Source organism: Anoplopoma fimbria, chromosome 12, assembly GCF_027596085.1.
Source record: "Anoplopoma fimbria isolate UVic2021 breed Golden Eagle Sablefish chromosome 12, Afim_UVic_2022, whole genome shotgun sequence".
In the NCBI taxonomy this organism is placed as follows: Eukaryota; Metazoa; Chordata; class Actinopteri; order Perciformes; family Anoplopomatidae; genus Anoplopoma; species Anoplopoma fimbria.
Genome location: NC_072460.1, coordinates 6,622,962 through 6,646,011, shown reverse-complemented (window position 1 = coordinate 6,646,011; position 23,050 = coordinate 6,622,962). Strand labels below are relative to the sequence as shown.

The following is a 23,050-nucleotide window of genomic DNA, read 5'->3' as shown; positions in this document are numbered from 1 at the left end:
ATAAAAAATAGTTTGCCATACAAATTGGTAATTTCAGTGAAAACTATTTTTAAATTAGAAACGGAAAAAGGTCGTAAAAAAGAAAGCTGTGTAGTGAACGCATTATAGCTTTGAGTCTGCAGTGACTGCACTCTTCTATGGTATTCTGTATGCTGTGCGACTAGTCAATATGTTCCGCAATATATTCTATAAACGCTGGAGTGCAAATGATAATAAAAGTGAAAGTTAATTTTCTTAAACAAACCAGTTATAATGGACAAGACAGCTGAGAAAAAAACATTTTGTTGTTAGGTGATGTACTAAAGTTCCTTGACGATAATCCAATGGCAGAGTGCAGTAGAATAATATTTTTCGGGATCAGTTTTTTTTTTGGTTCAAAATAATTAGCCTAAAAACTCACAACATTAAAGCATTCTTACAACTTTTCTATTTCAGAAATTAGAATTTGGAAAGTTTTAGTTTGAACAGTTTGCCGTCCAGCCTGAGACCTTTGAACCCTTCTCCTTAACTTAACTGCATTACTGTTTGCAAGTGCCGCATTCATTACATTCTATGTATGTGCAAAGAAAAAAGCAATATACTGACAGTTTTTGTGACGCGTCATAGGGATGTTAGCAAATATGTCCTCTTCTTATCTGTTTGGCATTGTGGTGGCTTGCATTGCAATTGAATTGAAAGAAGTGCAGAGGATGAGATAGCTGTCGATGGTAACAGGCATACTGGCTGTAGAATCGGAAAGTGATTTGTCAATCAACAGATCCAATTCAAAACCTCAACGAAAAAGTTCTACATATTGCAAAATGTGCTTATTCACTCTCCTGTTGAGAGTTAGATGAAAAGAGTGATACCAACGTACTCCTCAAAGTATGAAGCCGCAGCCAGCAGCCGGCTAACTTAGCTTAGCATTATGACTAGAAACGGGGAAGACCGTTTTGCGACGTCAGAATCCAGGCGAAATCCGTCTCTTAAGCTTTCCAGTTAAGACGTTATATCTTGTGTGTTTGCTAACCAAATCTGTCCCATTTGGAGAAAAAAACGTCCATCTATGAAAATTCCAGTTATTTTACTACATTAGTCAACCTCCACAACCTCTAGCATTAATGCATAGTACAGCCCAGCCAAACGTGGACTGCATTAAGTCGATCCAATCTGTTCGGATTCAATTAAATGTCCACTAACGGCCCAGTTGTTCAGTATTCCTGCTGTGATGTGAAGCTGCTATAATTCCTCTGATGAAGCTGAAGGGATGACGAGGTGAACGCAGAGCCGCCAAACTCACACGAAGTTATGCAGGAAAACTAAAAGACAGATAAAGAGGAATGATTACAAAAACAAAACAGAGAACTACAACCCCAACATACTTTAAAGTCTTTTGCCCTCAAATAAAAGAATAAGGTTGGCTGGACGCGTTCCTTTCGCCCAGATGGATGGCTGTAAATGAGTGGGTGTCACCTTTGCCGCTTCTCTGTCATTGTAAAGGTTTGATTTAGTTACAGAGAACAGATTCCCCGGTGTGAACTGGCCCAGTGATAATCATCAGAAAATGCTTTATTGTCCAATCAAAAGCATCTCCATGTGAATGCAGTAAAAATGGTGTCTGGCTAAGAGTTCTTGGGTATGGGGGAATCATTCAGAGACCCAGGCTCTGAACCAGCGAGACGCAGCGGAAGCAGAGGGCCAGAAAGCCGGTGCCCAGCAGGTCCCCCAGGGCGGTCAGGTAGGGGATGGAGAAGTTGTCAGGGTCCAGGCTCCGTCTCCACATCACACGGATGATGAGGTCGGCAAAGTAAAGGAGGATGGCCACCTGTTAGGAGAAGAAAACTGAGCTGAGAAGGCTGCGATTAGAGGAGAAAAACAAAACGTGGATATAATGGGAGAAAATGGGGTTAAAGTAGGCGGTAACCTCCTAGTTGAAAAAGTGAAGCTACTGCAGAGGTGCTTTAAACTGGCATTCTTCCTACTGACCAGCAGGGGGCGACTCCTCCGGTTGCAAAAAGAGGTCAGATTGTATAGAAGTCTATGAGAAAATGACTCTACTTCTCTCTTGATTTATTCCCTCAGTAAACATTGTAAACATGAGTTTATGGTCTCAATCTCTAGTTTCAAGTCTTCTTCAATACAGCATGATGTTCATTTAGTAAATTATGCTCCATTTCCAGACAATCAACGTCTAATTTTGTGCAATTACGCTAACAATTCGAACAAACACCGCATGTTAAATGAAAGTCATGGGAATATTAAAAAAAAAAAAGTTTCCTTCTATTTCTTGTGGGGGGGACATGAAATATCTGAGGAGTTTACCTGCAGCAGAGCAGCACACAGGTAGCAGATGGAGAAGGCTACAGTGATAGGCGCCTCCTCTCCCTGCAGCAGAGAGATGGCGTAGAGGAAGACCATGTGACCGGGGACAACCAGCATCAGGAGCACCCGCGCCGACTTGGAGTTCACCCCTGGGAGACAAAGACGAGTGAGTACTTGGTAGGCGGTGGTACTTTATTTTAATACTATGATCCCTTTTAAGAGTGGGTTTTTTTTCCCCGCTGTTTGCTCAGTCCTGTCCTGCTGTTCAAATAAAGAGCCGGCCCAGCACCTATTTAAGAAGCTCCTCTGGATATTCTACTGCAGGTTTAATCCATTCAGTTCCTAAAAAAGGACATTGACTCCAGAAAATGGTCTCTTTGGTAACAAAGAAAGATATTCAAATCACCAGACTTTAGAATTATATCCTCAACAGATGATTAAACCATGATAATAAATATGTGTTCTCCAGACTAATATTAACCAGAGATAATAACAGTGAATTAGCATTATTTAAACCATTGGTGTGTTACTTATCCATTTGACACAGATCAAATATATATATTTTCATTCTTAGTTGTGTAAATGGCCGTAGTTGATCCCAGGTCCCTACGGTTCCCCTCTTACGGTTAGATACCCATGTGAACTGAGGATTAATGACACCGTTTAACAATCATAGGGTGAAATAAAGTTAGATGACAATATTCAGAAAAAAATATGCGATTGGGAGACAAGAATTAATGATTTGTAGTTGCCCAAATCCAAACAATGAGTTTCTTTTATCAATTACACCCATTATCATTCTGTTAATGTCTTCTCACTTATTGAAGTATCACAGTTAAAGAAAGCTTTGCTGTCAATTTCCTTTTCTGTATTGTTCCTCTTTACACATGGGCCACCAAAAATGTACTTGAGTCAACACATTTTTTTTACAATCTTGATGGCCCATTTCTTACAAATATTAGCGTCTAACCCTGCTGTGTAATAGATACCAACATGTGCATTTTACCTGAGGAGAAGAAGGTGATGCAGGGGTTGGGCCAGTGCTGCCTCATCTTGTAGGGCAGCACTCCCGGGAGGCTCCAGAAGTGCAGGTAGGTTGAGATCCTACTGGCCTGGATGGCCACCAAGTTACCACCCACTCCTACACAGGGCAAGGGAAGAGAAAGGGCAGACCGACTGAGAACATATATATGATTTATATGAATGAAGGAGCAAACGCTTTCATTTCATGTCGCACTTAGACTTGTGTTTTCCCATGCAGATTAATTCAAAAGAGCTGATATTGATTTTTTTTTTATCCTAATAAAATCAACTGAAACAGTTTTAGAATCAGTTAGATAAGATAAGATAATCCTTTATATATTATTATTATAGAAATTTGCAGGATTACAGCAGCATAGGGTAAAGTGCAAACAAGAGACATAGTAAAAGAAAAACAAGATAAAATGAAAATGAAATAAAAAAACAAGTATTATAAATAAGCAATAAAAAACAGTAGAGATCAACAATAACTGAAATATTATATTTACAGACAGAAAAAAAACAACTATTATAACTATAATTGCACAGTGTATTTGTATTGCACAGGTTTTTAGTGTCATGTGTCATGTGGTCTGCTGGGAGCAGAGTTGGTGGTGTAGTCTGACAGCAGCAGGAAGGAAGGACCTGCGGTTAAAACCCTTAATCTCTTTCATCGTAGCTTGCACACATATTTAAGCGTGCAATGACACAATAGTCCACCTTAATAAGCCAAGCCGCGAGGCCAATATAATAGTTATTCTGTCTGAATATATATAATATTTCAGTTATTGTGGATTCTTTACTGTTTTTTATTGCTTATTTATAATACTTGTTTTTTGATCTTGTTTTTTTACTATGTCTCTTGTTTGCACTATACCCTATGCTGCTGTAAATCCTGTAAATTTCCCCACTGCAGGACTAATAAAGGATTATCTTATCTTATCTTATCTTACTTTACCCAAATCTGGCCAATGGAGTCACAGCATTTGAAAAGAAAAAACACAAATAAAAGATCTACCAGGAATCTCAGAGAGCTGGAACGCAGCCGTATGGAAAATAAACGGCATGCAGCTGTATGTATCCGCCAGTGAAATGTGACCCTAGTTCTGTGAAAACCTTTTCCAAAACTGTGATTGATAGATAACTTGTTTCTGACTTGCTTTGTGTCAAGGTCTCTGATCCGTTCTACATGTTATTTGCTGATTTTTAAACGGGTCCCAGCTGTGACATGCTTCAAGGAAACAAAAAAAGGCTCCCGGGGTTAAACTGAGTTGAGATTTTATCCTTTCATTCTGGTGCGAGTCAAGCCTTTTTACTCACTCCTTCAAAGCCCCATTTATCTGAATGCAGAAGAACTTTTCAAGATCCAGCTTGGCTGTCAAAGTCCGTTTTAAAATTGCTGTTGACAAGGGTATCCGTGCCTAATGCAGTTACACAAGTTCATGTATTTTTCATGTATTTATCCCCAAAAAACAGTGATGAATCGTAAAAAAAAAAAGGGTTTTATATGCAGCCAGTGTGGGAAAATGGGAAATTCAAACCAGATTGTCAAATTTAGAATTTAGCATTGCAAAACGAGAGAAAGAGAGAAAGATAAAAAAAACAAAAACAGTGGCACGATGGGCAGAGAGCAAATGTGGAAAAATGGGAGTGCTTATTAAAGGCCCTGTCAGCTGTGCTAGGACACTCTGGGTGAACCATTAGTGGTTTGTATCGACTACTCAGCAGATCCCTGCATGTATCGTCTCTCAGCCCAACCACTTATTCTCAAGGCTGTGTCTTTCTTCTTCTTCTTTTTCATCATTTTATAACAGCATTATGGTGGTTAAAATCAGTTTTCTACGTGTCTGAAGTAACTATAAACCTTCAGACAGGGTTTCGCTCTCTGCTCTCCACAGCTGTTTGGGTCTTCCTCACGGAGAAACGAGCGGGAAGTAAATCCAATTTTGTTTTGTCTTTCCTCTTTCTCCTTCCCTCTGCTCCTGATTACTTCCTCTTCTCCATCTCATCCTCCATTTAGGTCTTAGAGTGAATTACCAGCGGACTAAGATGATCTCTCTTCTCTTTCTTAATTGCACTTAATGGAACTTTTGACACACGTCATATTGACGCTTTAACTGTTACCAACCACATGGCACGTGTTCAAAACAGGAAGTACAATAGTCTACAATCTGCACATCATGCACAACCTCTTTACGTTCTTCCATCGTTTGAGCCGTCACATGCGAAACGATCCATCCAATTATCAAAATCTGTCAGACATACATGTATATATTCCATAAATAACAAATAGATTTACTGTATACATATGTGCATATCCTTTTTCTTTGTACTGCAGTATTGACTTTTCCCAGTTAACTTTGAGCTACTGTTGAAATTGTATTCTAAAAAAGTTCAGTGCTATACACACTAGCAATCAGACAAACCTGACATTCCTGTATACAATAAGTTAAAGAAAACAGAGAGAACATTTCCATTGCTGTCTGCCGTGGTGAAAAAACATCCAAACATTTTGACCAGTAATGTTAACAACCTTTCATTCTGGTGCCGACGGACAAAATGACTGGGTGTTGAAGCTCGAATGAAGTGTTGTGACAATTGCACTCATAGTTTAGAGAATGTAAAGACTGTTTCAACAAAATGGGCTGAAGCCATTGAAAAAAAACTGTAAATTCCTTGCTAACTCCCCCTTAGTTACTGTTGCTAAGCTTTACAAATCAAAAAGTTATATTTAGATTTTTCTTGTGTATTTTTGATCAAAAAAATAACCAGCATTCACTCCTGTTTTTAGTTCAATATAATATCATTATCAATGCAACTGTGATGGCTTCTCTCATCATGTTCGTTACAAACCCTTTATGCACTGCCGTATAAACATCTGTGCAATAGCAGTTTCTAAATTGTCACTCTGGACAACAATCAATAGAATGGCTAAAATGATAACGTATCCGTCCGTTTGATCACTCCCTGTGGCTTCATTTAGCTTTTAGGAGCTTACCGTTGATGACAGGTGTGAAGACAGCCATGCCCTTAAAGTTGGGATCGCTCACTGTCCTGTCCAGTATAAGGCCTCCGAAACTGGAACGCACAAACACAGAGGGAATAAGACCCGCATGCAGTCACTGAAAGTTATTTTTTCCCAGCCTGATGTCAGAATGGAAGACAGCTAATCCAGTTTTCAGCTTTCTAATTACCAGTTCAGAGGGCTGATATATGTTCTCACTGTACTACTTTTCTTTCTACTAGAACCTGCTCAGATTAACCTGCATAGATCATCACATAGACTATATCTTATTAAATGCTTCATTTTTATTAATTCTTTCTATTCAAATATGAAATTATCTTTACAAACAAGTTATAAATACAATACTGTTTGAATAAATAGTTACCTAAAATAACTTAAAAGTAAATACCTGCTAATGGACATGGCTACTATAACAGGCTGCCACCCGGAGCGGAGGACCTCCCTGATCTGAGGGCTCCGTCGGGCCACCAGCACCCACAGCGGGATCAGAGCCAGGAAGAGCAGACACACCAGGGGGGACAGGTACCAGATATCTGTGGGACAGGGACAGGGAATCATTATTAGTACAACCATCAATTGTTGACACAACTCACAGTAAAAGACACACCTGTACAGCACAGTGCTGCCTCCAAATGTACTGTAATGTTAACACCCCTTTGATACACACAAACATTTAATATCATGAGCTCTAGCTTTGTAGCAGTTATTTTATTACAAAGGTCCTTTTGTTTACCTAGTGTTAACTAACCACTGTGGAATCAGAGCCAAGAGGCTCACACACATTTACACACACACACACACACACACACACACACACACACACACACACACACACACACGCCATGGGTGTTTTCCAATATGGTAACTTGTGCTCCTCCGCATCCTCTCTCTTTGCTTGACATGGAAGTCGTTCCACCCCTCCACCATCACGGAGGAACATCCAACCCCTTGAATGCACCCCAAGATGTGACGACGAGGAGAGAGGAGACGATGAGACGAGGAGAGAGGAGACGATGAGACGAGGAGATGAGGAGAGAGACGATGGAGAGGAGAGAGGAGACGAGGAGAGAGGAGACGATGAGACGAGGAGAGAGGAGACGATGAGAGAGGAGACGATGAGACAATGAGAGAGGAGACGATGAGACGAGGAGAGAGGAGACGATGAGAGAGGAGACGATGAGACGATGAGAGAGGAGACGATGAGACGAGGAGAGAGGAGAGAGGAGACGATGAGGCGAGGAGAGAGGAGACGATGAGACGAGGAGAGAGGAGACGATGAGAGATGAGGCGAGGAGAGAGAGGCGAGGAGAGAGGAGACGATGAGACGAGGAGAGAGGAGACGATGAGACGAGGAGAGAGGATGGATTCTTTGCAGAACTTTTTTCAGCACTCGCGCAACGTAAAAGAGGCCGTGACACACAGCTGGAATAATCGCACGCCATGGCAGTATTTTACAGATGTAACTTTTCCTTTTGTACGAGTTGAGTTATTTAAGATCCAACTTTCTACCCCTCACTGTTTTTAGTAGCACCTTGTATAAATATTAATTAGGTTTTTATCCTGAACATCCAATTCAGGTGTTATAATTATAACATATATATGTGTGTGTGTGTGTGTGTGTGTGTGTGTGTGTGTGTGTGTGTGTGTGTGTGTGTGTGTGTATAAATGTATGACATCCGCAGATTCTTTTTTCATAATCCTTCTGCATTTGTGACTTTATAGTAAGTTGTCATGAACACTTTAATGCTCATCTGAAAGAGGTCATAAAATCAGACTTTATGGAAAAACAATGTGTCCCACGTGATATTTAACTGACGTCGCTTTAAATGACAGCTCTGAAGAAAACATGTATCGTTTGTTGAACGCCCGCGCGTCGCCTCCTACCTCCTCTTCCTCGGCGGCAAGGAAAGGAATCAAGGACACGTGTTAGCATATTGTAAAGCACCCCTCCACGTCGAGCTGTTTGTATAAATAAATATGACTTTTGCCGCCATTTAGTGTTCTAGACATCAGCATGAAAAACTTTGTCAAAATGTTGCTTCTCATCGGACTTAACATCAAAAACAAATAATAATGTAAAAAATCCAGATGTGAGTGAACACACCAGAGCAGCACAGACAAGTGTGACGGAGAGTCATAAATCAGAGCAAGAGGTTTATCTCCCATCATGCCTTAGTGTCCTCACCGATATACTCATAGAGCGTGCTGCTGACCCCGGCCAGCAGGGACAGGGTGATCAAATCGCCCAGGCTGGCAGCGATGGGCGTGGCCACGTTGTCGGGGTTGATGCCCACCTTCCTGGAGCCGATGATCACTCCGATCATCACCAGGCCTATATGGAGAAGAGGGGGGGGGGGACCAGGGATGGGTTGAGACAGATAAAAAGTGGAGAGAGAGTTGTCATTGTTTCATTGCTTTAAAATGAGGAAATAACTTATAGTACTGAGAGAGAGAGAGCTTTCATCAGGGTCACAAGACAACAAAAAGCTTTCCGGCCCAAACACTGAGACAGACACAGATATAAAATTAGTGTTTGATAGTGTTTAACATTGGGAGCAAAAAAAGGCATTAACAAAAGCTACATGTCACTTATAGTTATTACTTAGAGGAGAAGATTAGCTTCATATTTAGAGTTGTATCGATCTCTCTGCTGTAAAGCAAATCAGAGCGTTTTCCAAAACGTACAATTATTCTTTTGTAGCATTCAAAGGAATTTAGCCAATTTGATCTACAGGACACACAATTAAGTAAAGACATGAACATTGACCAATAAACAGGACAGTCACTGCATCCTAACACATTTATTTGAACCCATCGAGCTAGTTGACAAGAGGGTGACTAGTATAGCATATTAGAACAGTTTTCAAAACAGAGTTTCAATGAGGAAAAAAACACTTCTAACGCAAAGAGTAAAACCAAACTAAACTCTGAACTAAAGCTAAACTGACCAATTCCTACCTTTAAACAGAAATGGTTAGAGGTGACATATTTTTTACTCTTTGCATTTATAACCTTAAGTAACAGTTTGACAGTATTATATGATGATTTTATTTAAACAATAAAACGCTAATCCAATTTCTAAAATAGTGCCATGTGGGATATGGAGACCAAATTTGGGACATAGCATTTTGCATTCAAAGTTTTGCCAATTGTAAACTTAGTTGTGAAATTGAGCACAAAACAATTGGAAACTACTCGAACAGACTTATACAATGTTTGTAGCAAAACATCGGATGCATCCTTTATTGGTTACCTAAGGACAGAGCGGCGACGAAGGCAGTGGTGATGCTGCTGGCACAGAGGACAGCCGCCTGGTCCAGTTCAATGCCCCCTCTGGAAAACGACCCCAAACACACGGCAGCCACGGCCGCAAGGAAACCCACCACCGTCGCCTGGACCTGCAACAAAACCATAAGATGCAACGAGGGCACAACAATAAATGTGACACACAGAGCGCTGACATTTACGTAGGGCCGTAGCCAACAGTTATCTTCAATACTGGTTGATCCTGCAATTGTCTTCTTGATTTAACAGATAATTGTTTGGTCTGCACAACATCAGAAATTAGGCCACAGGGAACCACACAGAAACCTAAACAAAGCATCTCTTTTTTCCTAAACCGGTTAACATGTGATCATACAGTAAGTACGTTACCTGTATCAGTGCCAGATTGCTGCACACCATGGTCCATTGTTTATCGGGGTCGTCCATTTGTCCCGTGTTGGCCTACAAACAGAGAGAGATACCACCATTTCAAGGAGAAAGGGCATTTAAATTGTTAAAATAATACAGATTTGACAAAATTGAGTGTTATAATTATATGTTGGTGTTAGTTTGATTTGGGCAACACTTGAGATTACAGCCCACAATAAAGTGTTATTCCTATTTCATGTTACATACAGAGGTACCGATGGAATACCGGCTACCCACTGGGGTACAACAGACGAAAAAAGGAATTTGGAAGTAACATATTTGCATTTAGGAGGGACCTAGTAATAATTAACACTGTAAGTACTTTTTTAAGTGGGGGGGGCACTTACTATTTTACAGCTAGCCTACAACTTTTATACTGTATATTCCAATCTTTTGTAACTCCAGTATCTTTTCCTGTTGTTGTACGCTGTAAATATTACTGTGAGTAGGCACTGAGGAAGAAAAGAAGAATACTGACAGTCAAATATATTTCTAGGTTGCTCTTAAGCTGAAGGTTGTTACTGACTTTATATCCTAACTTCTCGATTTCTTAGCTTGTACCTACAAACGGTACAAGCTGGGTATACGGAAACAGTGAGGATATTCTTAAAAACACAACATGTACAAAATAACTATAGTGTTATAAGCAGGCTTCGATAAAACAGTTTAAAGAGTTGGTTTTAAAAAGCTGCCGGATGGTTGACACTGTATCCCCAGATGTCTGTAATAAGTTAGTCTGTAAAATGTTCGAACGTACAGGAAGGAATTCCAAAACTATGAAAATGAATTTGGAAACAACTGGAATAGTACCGTGCTATTTGAACAAGACCAACTATTAAAGCAAGATCTCAATATCATTCTGAATAATTTAACATATTGCATTATCATGCCTAATTGTACTTCAAGAAGCCATTGAAGAGTTGAAGCAGGTTACTCCACCAGGAAGCTACTTATTGTAGCACTATAACTAATGGGAAACAAACATACCTCATTGGTATCATGTGATATCAAAAGGTTTAAAAGATACATTCCTGAAAGGATGACTTTGTCCTGAATCGATTGGGCATGATTTATTGAATGTAGGCTGGTTACATTATGTCTTAGGGAGTCGTAAAAGTAATGTCTTCACTGACAAATATATAGGGAAGAAAGTGGTGTTAAATGAGTTTGCATTTCTTACCGCAGTGGAGAGGCGAGCAGCCAGGGTCATCTCCAGGTTTCCTTTGAGTCCAACCAGCGCAGGCACCAGGATGAACACCTCTGTAATCACCTTAAACACTTTCCAGTGCTGGAACACACACACACACACACACACACACACACACACACACACACACACACACACACACACACACACACACACACACACACACATTGGGAATTATTAGTATTGCACACAAATATAAACTCTCACTAAATAACAATTCTTTCAGCTCGAAAACTAGATCACCGCCTCAAGGTTGCAGCGAGTTAACATCCACGTCTGTCCGACATGTCATCACTTCATCATTTTATCCAAGTAGACATTTGATTGAAATTGTCATAATAGGCATATGAATTCTTGAGTTATGGCCTAAAAATGTGTTTTGTGAGTGAACTTTTGACAACCAAATCGATATCGAATCAGTTCATCCCTGAGTTCAAGTGGACGTTTGTGCCAAATTTGAAGATGGGATGGATATGAGGCCCCGGTGCTACAATCTCAGAACTCATCGGCCATCAGTCTGAAGATGATAAGCCTCTGGGGGGCAAGTGGACGTATTTCTGGGGTTCCGGTGGTAGCCGGCTGATATCTCGGCGATGACCTCTTTTTCCGTGCGCTGCTCGTTGTTTACAGGCCAAAAAGCATCTTAAGATGTGAGAGTGGAGTTGTGGTTGAGAGACAACGTGTACGGACCAGACTGTTTCACAAATAGCCGGTTTACAACTGATTTTAGATGAGTAAAAAGCTAAATGTGTTCTGCCTCTTTTGCTCTCGACACAAACTCCTCACTCTCTCTTCACAAACTCCTCACACAATATGGTCCCATGTGTATGAATGCAGAATATGTTTATAGAGTTAATTGACCTTGATCTCCAAAATTGAATCAATTGATCCCTAAGTCCAGGTCTGCGGTATGTGAAGAACTTCTTGACTAAATGTACGCACATCCCGAAACCACACTGCTTCCGGCCATGCTTTCTCCAGCATGGAGGCATGAAAAGCATCTCCTCCTCCACAGAGGGACCCTCTGAACCTTGTCCATTACTGATGCAGTTAAATAAGCACATCATAAATTCTAGACTAACCCAGTAGGCTACTTTTCCTGTTTCCACATCTCTGAGCATCGCCTGCCGCCGTTCTGCAGAGGTTCAGTGGGTTTAGAAGATGCACAGTTCAGAGTCTGCCCCCTATTTTCTCACTACAATTCCAGTTGGCAGGTCTAAGATGGTTTAGAGCCCTAAATAGATGCACATATAAAAGAACAGCGGCGCTGCCAAGAGCAGAGTGATGTGGAGCAGAGGCAGGGAGGAAGGGAACCAGGGAATTAAAGATGAGAGGGGGAAGTGACAGAGCAGGCCAGGAATATAGGAATGAAGGAGGGAAAGGCAAGGAAAGAGTGTCAGATAAGACGTTTTGTTTGAGGGAACTAATGTCCTAGAAGCACAAATATAATCAATAATTCAGTTAAACTGAATCCAAATGGGTGTAAGTAGTAAGGAAATATTTTGCTGGTGAAGCAATGACAGAAATTGACCAACACAGAAACAAACTTGAATATTTTGTATGAAATAATAAAGGTCACAAACCAGGACAAGGTAAAATACAGTAACAAGTAATTGATTAAATACTTTAAGGATTGGCGTGCAAAGCATTGTGCTTTTCGTACCAGCAAGCCTGTTAACACTGTAGAATAAAACATCCAAACAGTGTTTTGTTTTGTTTTTCAAAAAATGTGTCCTGAATTTGACAAGATTAATCTGCAGCAAGTAGTCTTTATCTTGAAGCAGGTAATGAGATTAGCCTGGTCAGATAAGATTACGAATGCTTTTTTTTAAGAATGCATGAAAACAAAAATACCTTTTTATTTAATGTAATTTTCTTTCAACACTTGCTGGGAAAAAAAAACCCCAGCGGCCTGCGGTGAAAAGTTTTTAAAGCAAATCGTCTTTTGGAGAAACGCAACTCACGTGAAGCAGCGATGGCCAATGACATTATTCGATTTTGGACGGCGAGGGTCACTGTGACCTCACAAAACAGAGAATTCATATGCTAATTATGACATTTTCAAACAGCTGTCTCATAGGAAAATGGTTGAAGTGATGATATTTTGGTCGGACTTGGATGTAAAGTGTAACGTGACTGTGTGTCAGAGGCATGCAACCATCATATGATAATATATGTCCGTTGTCCGTAGCCTTTAACAATCACTATTTCCCATAATGCCGTGTTCACACCAAAAGCGAAGCGAATTTTTCACGCGTTCAGTTTACATCAACATCACAGCTTCTATTAAGACGGCACAAATTTCATTCAAAAGAGAGTGCTGGTGGATGTGTCACCAACATTGCAGAGCTAAAGGAAGCTGCAGTTTTTGTTTGTTGATAAATGTATCTTTATTTTAGCTTTGTCGCAGCTAACAATGGGGTGTGGCGCTAGGCCATACAGCTGCCACAGAGTGGAGCACAATGAAGAGGGGCAAGGGTACAGCTACAGCAATATGGTAGCCAAGCTACGAATGCCATGTTTAAGAAATAAGTGAAAAAAGAACAATGCTGTTCATATTCTTTTGACTTGTGCTCCTCCATGACCGGGTATCTATTGTGCCATGTGCTTTAGCTCCACCCACCAATGTTTAACACGACCAATGAGATCATTCCTGCCTCCTGAATTGTTAATATAGCAGCAACTAGGGAGGGGAGGTGGTGATGATGTTTAATTATGTTAAACAAGGCCATGAGAAAGAACGGAGGGATGATTAAGAGCATAGTGAATGTTAAAGTTTGCACTTTTAGTGTGTGTGTGTGTGTGTGTGTCTATTTATACACATTGCTCTCAGGTTCTGGAGTGGTAGGTCTAGTTGACGGCTGTCATGCTGGGTGGCTATCTTGGGACATGGCCCACTTCCGCTGTACTACTACTGCTGCTTCTTGAGTGTGATGGGCAAGAAGCCAAGAAAACTGAAAACCATGGTACTCTAGATTACTCAGGAGAAAGAAATAAACTTGTTGTTATTGTTATTATTAATATACATCATTCAGACATCACTATTGTATCATTAGCATGTTCACTAAGTTAGGTTCAGAACACCTCAAGCTTTCATTTTAGGCCAACACAAATTTAAGAAAAGTTGCAAACAGTGTGGCTTTCTTTGACACAAATAAATGCAGATATTCCTCTATGTGATTCCAAGATATCAAAAGGTGCTATATACCGTCTCTGGCCTCTGTTCTTTCATCCTCCAAACTATATTAAATTAACTGTCCACTTTCCTTCCCAAGGCTCTCCTCTCCCTCTCCCCACATCTGAAGCTCAGGGAGGTGGACGGTACATACTCGTGAAGAGAGAGCAGCACCATTGAAGGGGAAGCAGGACGGTTTAAACTACTGCGCACACAGTAGCTGCTTCCGTCTAGCCGCAGCGATCCTTCCATCTATCTGTCTGTTTGCAAGGAAACACTACCAACAGTCTCCCTTCCACATCATTTGTGAAATGAATAACAAATGATGCTGTCCAACAATCAACCATTTGTTTTCCTGTAACTCTCCCCACAAACAAAGGCTGTTAAAAGGTGTTCAATACCAAATTCAGAGAATATCTAAAGTTGATCACTGCCTCTCACTCTAATGTGTATCCATTCTTCCACATCATTCAACCATCTACATCTGTCTGCATGTAGACAGATGTAGTATGTGCACGGCCACCCATCACTACGTTAAACTTTTTGTCAGCCCATCAAGCCATTCACCTATCCAAGCATAGGGCTTGGTAGGGTCCAAATTGGATCTTAACGCTTCTATGCTACCAACTAAAATGTGAGTATCAAACTGTAAAGGACCAAATAAATTGTCCATCAATCAAATTCTCAGATCCATACTCCTCTTCTCTACCTTGATTCGACTGATTCGAATACAAATTTAAACCTTTTTTTATTTTGCCAAAATTCTTGTACAGTTGGTCTACTGTACTTTTGTTTCAACCCGGTAACCTTGGAATTAAGTCCCTATTGGATGTTGAGCAACTGATGATTTACGTCCAACGCAACTTTCAGACCCAATGCAGTGCTACCAATATGTAGGGAGGCAGAACGTGTGTAGGCCAGAGTTATGAATAGGCGTCTAGCTAGTTCGACTTTCATGCAGGAGTTGGGAATCAGGTCTCGTTACAGACCTGCAAGTAATATTTAACATTTATACAACCTTAACTACGAACTTTCCCAATCCTTAAGCAAGCGTTTTAGTTGCTTAGGCCTAACAATGCCTCAGCCATGGCTAATTTCCCATAACCATGATCTTTCCCTTACCTTAACATACTGAATTTGCCATGTTGTTTATTGTAGAGTGCAAGCATTTTTAAAATGTTCGCATTGGTCGTAAATAAAAAATGTCGCTGGATGCAATGTGGGTTTTGCAGAATAGTCCAAGATCCAGGTTTTTGTCTGGAGATTTTAAGAGATTGACATTTGTGACAGAATTTAACATTTAAGAACTATGGCTACTTTTGTTTAGTGAAAAAAATGTATTTCTGAAAAGAGAGTATTTGTGTTTGTATTTGTTAAAGTAAGATTTAGATACTAGTTTCGCACTAGTATCTAGATATCTCAGATTATTCTCTCAAAAACAATTCCACAAATGTTTTTTCTTAGATTTTCATACTTGTATAAGGTCCATAACAATACCGGCGGAGACCAGTCCGAGCCCTGACACCAGGTACGGCACTACAACCTGGGCGGCAATGAGCCAGGAGCTCTCCGGTATGAATCCATGTTCTGATCGAGTCAACTTCCATGTCACGCCACGTAACTTCTTGCCCTGGTAGCGTAGCTCCAGCTCCAGACGAGTCACCACCATGTTGAACTTTGGGTAACTTGAGCACTTATATCAACGTCTAGTTATCCCATGATAAGTGTAAATGCGATCCAAGTGTAGAGGAAGAAAATGCTTCTGATGTGTCCAGAAAAACTTGGTTGGGTTTCACTTTTCCAAACAAAGTGAGCAGGGTGAGTACTGAAGAAGAAACCAATCAATGTCGTTGTCCTTGGTTCAAAAAGGGGCAAGGACAAACGTTTGAAGAACGGAGACACATGATTTGTGAACGCACCGTTTGTTCCGCTCTCGTGGGATTAAAAAGAAACGACAAGCTTTTCTTCCATCCTTCTTGACAGTGAACAAGTAAAACAGCTCATATAAGCCCTTTTCACCTCTGAGGAAAATTGGATAAAACGTAATCAGACAAAGTCAAAGTTAGAGGCTTGAGCTCTAATGTGGGGGCAATGGAGCGTGACATCTTTGGCCCAGTGGTGAGTCAGCAGTGATGAGGTATCCATTTGTCAGCACCCCCATGGAACACAAACTATCATCACCATTTCTTACTCATCGTCGGCAAACGCAGATGCATTCACGTCTGCAGTCAAAGTCTGTCTTCAACCAATCCTGCCTGTTTAAGGTAAAAGGTAAGTAAGATGGCTTGGACATCCACTCATGGGAATGAACCTGCCATTGGAGAGTCCAGCCTGCAAAAGTCCAGTTTTTCTGATCTACTCAAGAATCCATTTGATGTAGTTTGAAGCCTTTTTGCATGGAGTTTTGTGTGTGTTGGATCTAGTCCTCAATCCGCTTGATCCAGTCTTAAATCCGCTTGACCTCCAACTGGAATGCACATCTGTATCTCAAAAATGATAGTAATGCTTGCGTTGACAGCTGAATGATTGACAGCGGCAAGAAGACAAAGGCGAAGAACAGTCCAAAAGGTCTGGAGAGTTGGATGCAGCAGGATTTTCCTTCGTGGCTTTTTTGTCAATCCACCTCCTCTGTTGTGGCAGGCTCACAATGAGGGGTTAGGAGGAATATGAAAAAAAAAGAGCTCCGTGATGTCAATAAGATGATCCGAGGAGGTTCACTGACGAGATGCAGCAGCCGGCTTCTGGCAATGCTGGAGTGCTCCTTTCCTCCCGTCGGCTTCAGGGTAGTCCTGCTCCGCTCTGCTGTGACGTAGCAGAGGAAGAGGCAGGGCTGTCTGCACTGCCCGACATGCCATCTCACGAGGGAAACGACCGACTCCCCCCCCCCCCCCCTATTTCTTGCTGCGTGTCTGCCTCTCATCCTACCTCGCTCTCCCTCCATGTGACATCCCTCGTTCCAAAATCGTCAGCCGGTCTCGCTGTGTTTCACCCTCTCTCTCTCTCTCTCTCCACATCGTGACTCATTCTTTCTCTTCGTCCGTTCCATTCGTCTCTAGCTCGCATCCACCTGCTACATATGCATTGCGAACTTGTGATCCTGTCATCATAAAGGTCCTGCGACTGTATCTTTCTTTTACTTTAACACAACATGTGAGACCAAACAACTGCGTGCTGCTCTGTGTGATTAAAACATTGCCCTGCTTTCAAGAAGCTCCCCTCGACTAAATATTGATTTCAGAGCCCTTTTCAGGTCCCTCGCTTGCAAAGGTGCTTCTACAATTCAGCCACTTTCTCTTTCAAATGGTTATTATTTTCTTTATTGTTATCTAGTCATTCTTTTGCATTTTAATTGATTTAACTTTGTTCCCTTCACTTCGAAAAGACATCAAGATTTAAGCTCTGTCACTAGACTGTCAAGGGTGAAACGTTTTACATAAATTGTGTATTTTTCATTTGAAAAAATTGTGCCTGTTTTTGTCAAATCAATGCCTAGATATAAAGTTTTATAAAAAAAGATTTTGCCTGGGATGTGAATAGCTGTGTACAACACTTTTGATGAACCAAACAGACGAACGTCCAGGACCAATCAATGACCAAAGGCAGTTAAATGTAACCCTAAATATGGTCATTGAAATGCTGTTGAAAAAAAAAGGCTAAAATCTAACACGTTAAAAAAATCCACCAGCATCTGCCGCATTAAATTTATTTTACGAAAATTCACTCCATTGAATACGTTGCTATTCCCAGCAGCAAGCCAACAAATGGCCCGACCAGGGCCCGCTAAGACCGGTGTCTGCCTGCAGAGCTCCTGCTAGCTGGGCCGGGTACAGCTCAGCATATATATCCTGCGTGAAATTCCACTTTTTCAATTTCATGCGTTTCAAATATTTTTCAAAATGTTCTTTATTTAATCTGACAACAATGCAAGACACTATGAATTGCAAGATTGTTGATTTATAATTCTAAGCTAGCGGGTAATTTGATTTTCTACACATACTCAAACTTCACATACAGCCTTTAAACTGTGCGGGGCGCCGGTGTTCAGGTGAGACTGATATTAGCAGTCCATCGTAACATTGTAACTGTACATAGGGCGGCTGTGGCGTAGTGGAGCGCAAGGTAGTTCTCCAATCAGAGGGTCGGTGGTTCGATACCCGGCTTCGGCAGTCGATGTGTCCTTGGGCAAGACACTTAAACCCAAGTTGCTCCCGGTGTGGATGTTGCATGAATGTTAGTTAGAGTCTGATGGTGGCACCTTGCATGGTAGCCCTGTCATCAGTGTGTGAATGGGTGAATGATATGTAATATATACTACTGATTGTAAGTCGCTTTGGATAAAAGCGTCTGCTAAATGACTGTACTACTAAAATGACTACATTCAACACCATCAGATTGTATTGTTTCTTTCTTTCTTTCTCTCACCTACACAGCATTCCCCTTCATCACTTTTATGAAAAGAATTAGTATTTGGCCCTCCCACACTCCGAGTGCATGTTGTAACAGTTTGGCAAAAAAATGATTCGTCACAACATTCATAAAATATAACACCCCTGGGCTTCTGTGAGGCTAACCAGGTATTGGCCGTTTAGCTTTAAAACTACCATTGCGACCACAATTTACAGAAGACGTCAGGGCTGCATTATATTTGCTGTGACGATGATTTTAGTAGTTCAGGAAAAGCCATGTCTTGGAAAGCAATGGCGAAATACAGGGGGTCAAAATCTGAAAGACAAAGCCCGTTGGCAGAGGTTGTAACGTGGGATATAAGTTGAAGCTATGACAACAGGAAGTGGGTATTTAGATATGATCCACAACCATTACAGGCTACAGTGAAGTGCTCCTGTCTTTATCTCCTTTTCCCTTTAATATTGGCTGCTCTCTGTGTCCTTCTACGTCCCCTGCGCTTTGAGACACTGGACCCAGCCAAAACTCATGAATAATTGTCCTCCGGGCAGATGCGGGAGGGTTACAGATAGAGTGGAGGAAATACTGATGAGCACTAGACGGAGCAAAGTGAACACGCCGTGTTAGGACAGACGTGTGTCTATCAGTGGAGGACAGAAAAAGAGAGAAAGTGGTGCCAGCTCTTCATTAAGCAGACAGCAGTGTCCCCAACTCCACTTAATTTCCTGTCTACACTTGAAGTGGGAATGTGTCTCCGCCTCTGCTGCTTGTGACCAACATTTAAGCAAATATTTGACCAATTTTACGAACAAACATAAAGCAGTAACCTGTTTAATTCCCTTATTTTTTCCCCAGACATGACAATAACTAAATCATGTGTCATTAGTAACATCTTGAAACAAACAATCATTATTATTATTATTATTATTATTATTATTATTAATTTTTTTTAAGGAAAAGTGGGTTGAAAAGTGGGTTTTATGTTTGGTCACAATTGTATCTAGTGGGATAGTGTGTAGACTTTTTCTAGACTGGATTCACATATTTCTCCTAGAATGCAGTCATCAGAATTTTTAATACCACAGCTATTAATACATTGAAATTCTCTATTTATTTATTTTTTTCATATATAAAAAACACACACACAAACTCAATCAACTGCTGGTTTCAGCAAATATCTAATCAGCCAATCTCGTGCCAACAACTCAATGCATTTAGGTGTGTAGACTGAGGTGTTAGGTGTTTGACCTGCTGAAGATCAAACCAAGCATCACAATGGTGAGGAGAGGTGATGTAAGCGACTTTGAACGTAACATGGCTGTTGGTTCTGGACAGGCTGCTTTGAGCATTTCAGAAAGTGCTGATCTACTGGGATTTTCTCGCACAAACATACTTTGGGTTTACAGAGAGTGGTCCGGAAACAAGGAAATATCCATTGAGTGACAGTTCTCATGGCTAAAAATGCCTTGTTGATGGCAGAGGGCAGAGGAGAACGGACAGACTGGTTTTAAGCTGATAGAAAGGCAACAGTAACTCAAATAACCACTCGTAACAACAGAGGTATGAAGAAGAGCATCAATGAATGCACAACGCAATGCTCCTTAGACAGATGGGCTACAGCAGCAGGAGACCACATCGGGTGCCACTCAACAGGAAACTGAGGCACAACTAGCGCAGGTTTTTACCAAATTTGGGCAATAGACGATTGGAAAAACGCCTGCTCTTTGCAGATGATGTAGCTCAGATATATAACTTCATCATAAATGAATGCAGAATCTGTTTATAGAGATTACATGGCAGTTAAATACAGCAAACTAAAAGCCTCACTACTGGTGGTTGGTAATGAATTCTAACAACAAGTTTACAACAATATATTAAAGATGTACTAAATGTCCACATATGAAGCTGTCACCATTGGGTAGTAATGTGCACAGTCAATTCACTATCTCTAAACCGGCCTCATGGCCGTGCACTCACTTGTACGTCGTCCAGCACCATGCCGGCCATCACCATGCCCATCCCGGCCAGCAGGTAGGGGAAAAGCACCTGAAGACAGATAGCAATGGATGACTCTTCCTCCACTTTGGCGACGGCCACTTTCGGCTTCTCCTCCGCCTGCTTTTTAGGCTGGAGCACCGGGGATAAGAGGAGGTCATCTTGGCCGTCCACGGCACCTCCAAGAGGGGCACCTGAGCTCTTCCCCTTGGAGCGGGACTTTTTGTTCTTTTTCCTCTGGCGGGTCTGTTGTTGTGGTGGTTTATCCTCACCAGGCATGATGGCGGTGGTGGTTTTGACTAGTGGGCTGGTGTTGGCTTAAACTGCGGATAAAGAATGAAAAAGGGTCAGGTGTTGTATGGAGCCCACCAACATAAAAATAGCAAAAAAGATTTTCAGACGAGTCAGAAAATATATATATTTATATCCATAAATAGTAAAATTGTCCGAATGGTGTGTCGAAAGAAATACAAGTTTTACAGTTTTACTTTACCCTTCAATGAGTTGGTAAAACCTAGAATATTTAATCATTCCTTTATTTCAAATAAGTTGATGAATGAATTAAAACTTAATGTTGCTGCTCTGTTTACCTTAGGAAGCTGCAAATGTTTTATGATGGACGTTAGCTTTAGCTAAGTAGCAAGCTATAAGGGTTGGCGCTCTGTGTATTCAGTTTTCAAAAAAAGCTAGTTAGTCACGCACTACTTTCTTTCAATTTATTTTATCAGCTGACTGGAGGTCGAAGGAAAAGCTAAAACCTTTTATATTACCATTTCATTTCCATGTTAATTATTTAACTGCATTGTTTAATGCTTTAGCCAATTTAGTTTTATTTTCAACTCGTCTGATTTTACCACATTTTTGTCAGCCCCCCCCCCCCCAAAAAAAAAATCATTAACAGCAATCTCTATTTTTTTCAATTAATGTCACCATTTATCATCCTGTTTTTTTTTTCATTTAGTAGGCCGGTAACTTCATCATAAAGGAGATTTATAAATATTTTTCTATATTTAAATTTTTTAAAAATCCAGGGGTGTCACTGGTTTTAAATATACCTTTAATTACAGTATTTAAAATAAAAAAAAAGCTCTTCTACAAAGACAACAAAGTAGTCGTTGAGGATTTATTAGGAACATTGGACAACCTTTATATGACTTATTAAACATTTAATGTCTAGTTTCTTGTTTGGGCTGAACACCAGCCTTCAGAACAGAAACTCTTGATACACTGGGTCAACACTTTGTATAAAGTACAATGTGTATGATTGACAGTTTCAAAAGGCCAACATAACACAGTTATTGATAAACTGATGAACATCACAAGCACACACTGACACCTTCTCAAATACTTCTATGTACGTGTGAACTGTGAAGGAAAGCAGAAGGACTGTTCAGCGTTAACAGATACGTGCTGGGTGTATTGATGAACCCAGAGACCGGAATAACTGCGCACAACGACACGACACAAACGTCCATACACACGATGACTCCGGCGAAACGTCCAGATGTGTCAGCAGGTCCATCGGGTCCGCATCAGGACGTTAAAAGGTCCGTCGACAACCCTCTGTCGACTCCCACGCCTCCGCTGCTGGCTGCCATGTCGACATGCCATGATGGCGCTACCCCGGTAACCAAGGTTATACAGCTAGACGCTCTCTGATTGGATAAACAGCTGAAGCCCCGCCCCCGGTGGTGAAAGCGAGCAGCTGCAGACGTTTGGAAATAATGTAAATAAATCCCAAATGTTTACTATTGTGTAATTATAATAATAACCATTATTATTATTATTATTATTATTATTATTATTATTATTATTATTATTATTATTATTATTATTATTATTATTGTTGCTATTATTATTGCTATTATTTTTTATATATTTATTGTTGTTGTTGTTATTATTATTATTATTATTATTATTAAATTGTTGCTATTATTATTGCTATTATTATTGCTATTATTTTTTATATATTTATTGTTGTTATTATTATTATTAGTAGTAGTAGTAATAGTAGTAGTAGTAGTAGTAGTAGTAGTAGTAGTAGTAGTAGTAGTCGTAATATTTTAGTAGTAGTCTTATTATTTTTAATTAAGTATTATTATTAACATTATTTAGTAAAACATTTTTTTTTTACTTTTTTCACTCTCTCATGTCAGGACTTAAGATATAAAATCATATAAATACAATTCATGGGGCAAGGAGTCCAGATTTTCATTGTCAATGGCCCCCC

General features: G+C 40.5%; 1 protein-coding gene across 2 annotated transcripts; it reads right to left on the bottom strand.

The window, feature by feature from the left end:
- Positions 1-937: 937 nt before the first annotated feature.
- On the bottom strand, positions 938-22,431 carry LOC129099563 (solute carrier family 41 member 1-like). 2 transcript variants are annotated; one of them, XM_054608839.1, is made up of 11 exons: positions 22,298-22,431; positions 20,803-21,143; positions 11,220-11,327; positions 10,001-10,072; positions 9,600-9,744; positions 8,532-8,678; positions 6,735-6,879; positions 6,320-6,399; positions 3,308-3,442; positions 2,302-2,450; positions 938-1,804 (listed from the first exon to the last, which is right to left on the bottom strand). In XM_054608839.1, exons 2-11 carry the CDS (start codon positions 21,097-21,099, stop codon positions 1,631-1,633), a joined length of 1,452 nt encoding a protein of 483 aa, XP_054464814.1. In that variant the 5' UTR covers positions 21,100-21,143; positions 22,298-22,431; the 3' UTR covers positions 938-1,630. The 2 variants fall into 2 exon arrangements, with proteins under 2 accessions (XP_054464814.1, XP_054464813.1); XM_054608838.1 differs by having other exon boundaries at positions 22,302-22,431.
- Positions 22,432-23,050: the final 619 nt, after the last annotated feature.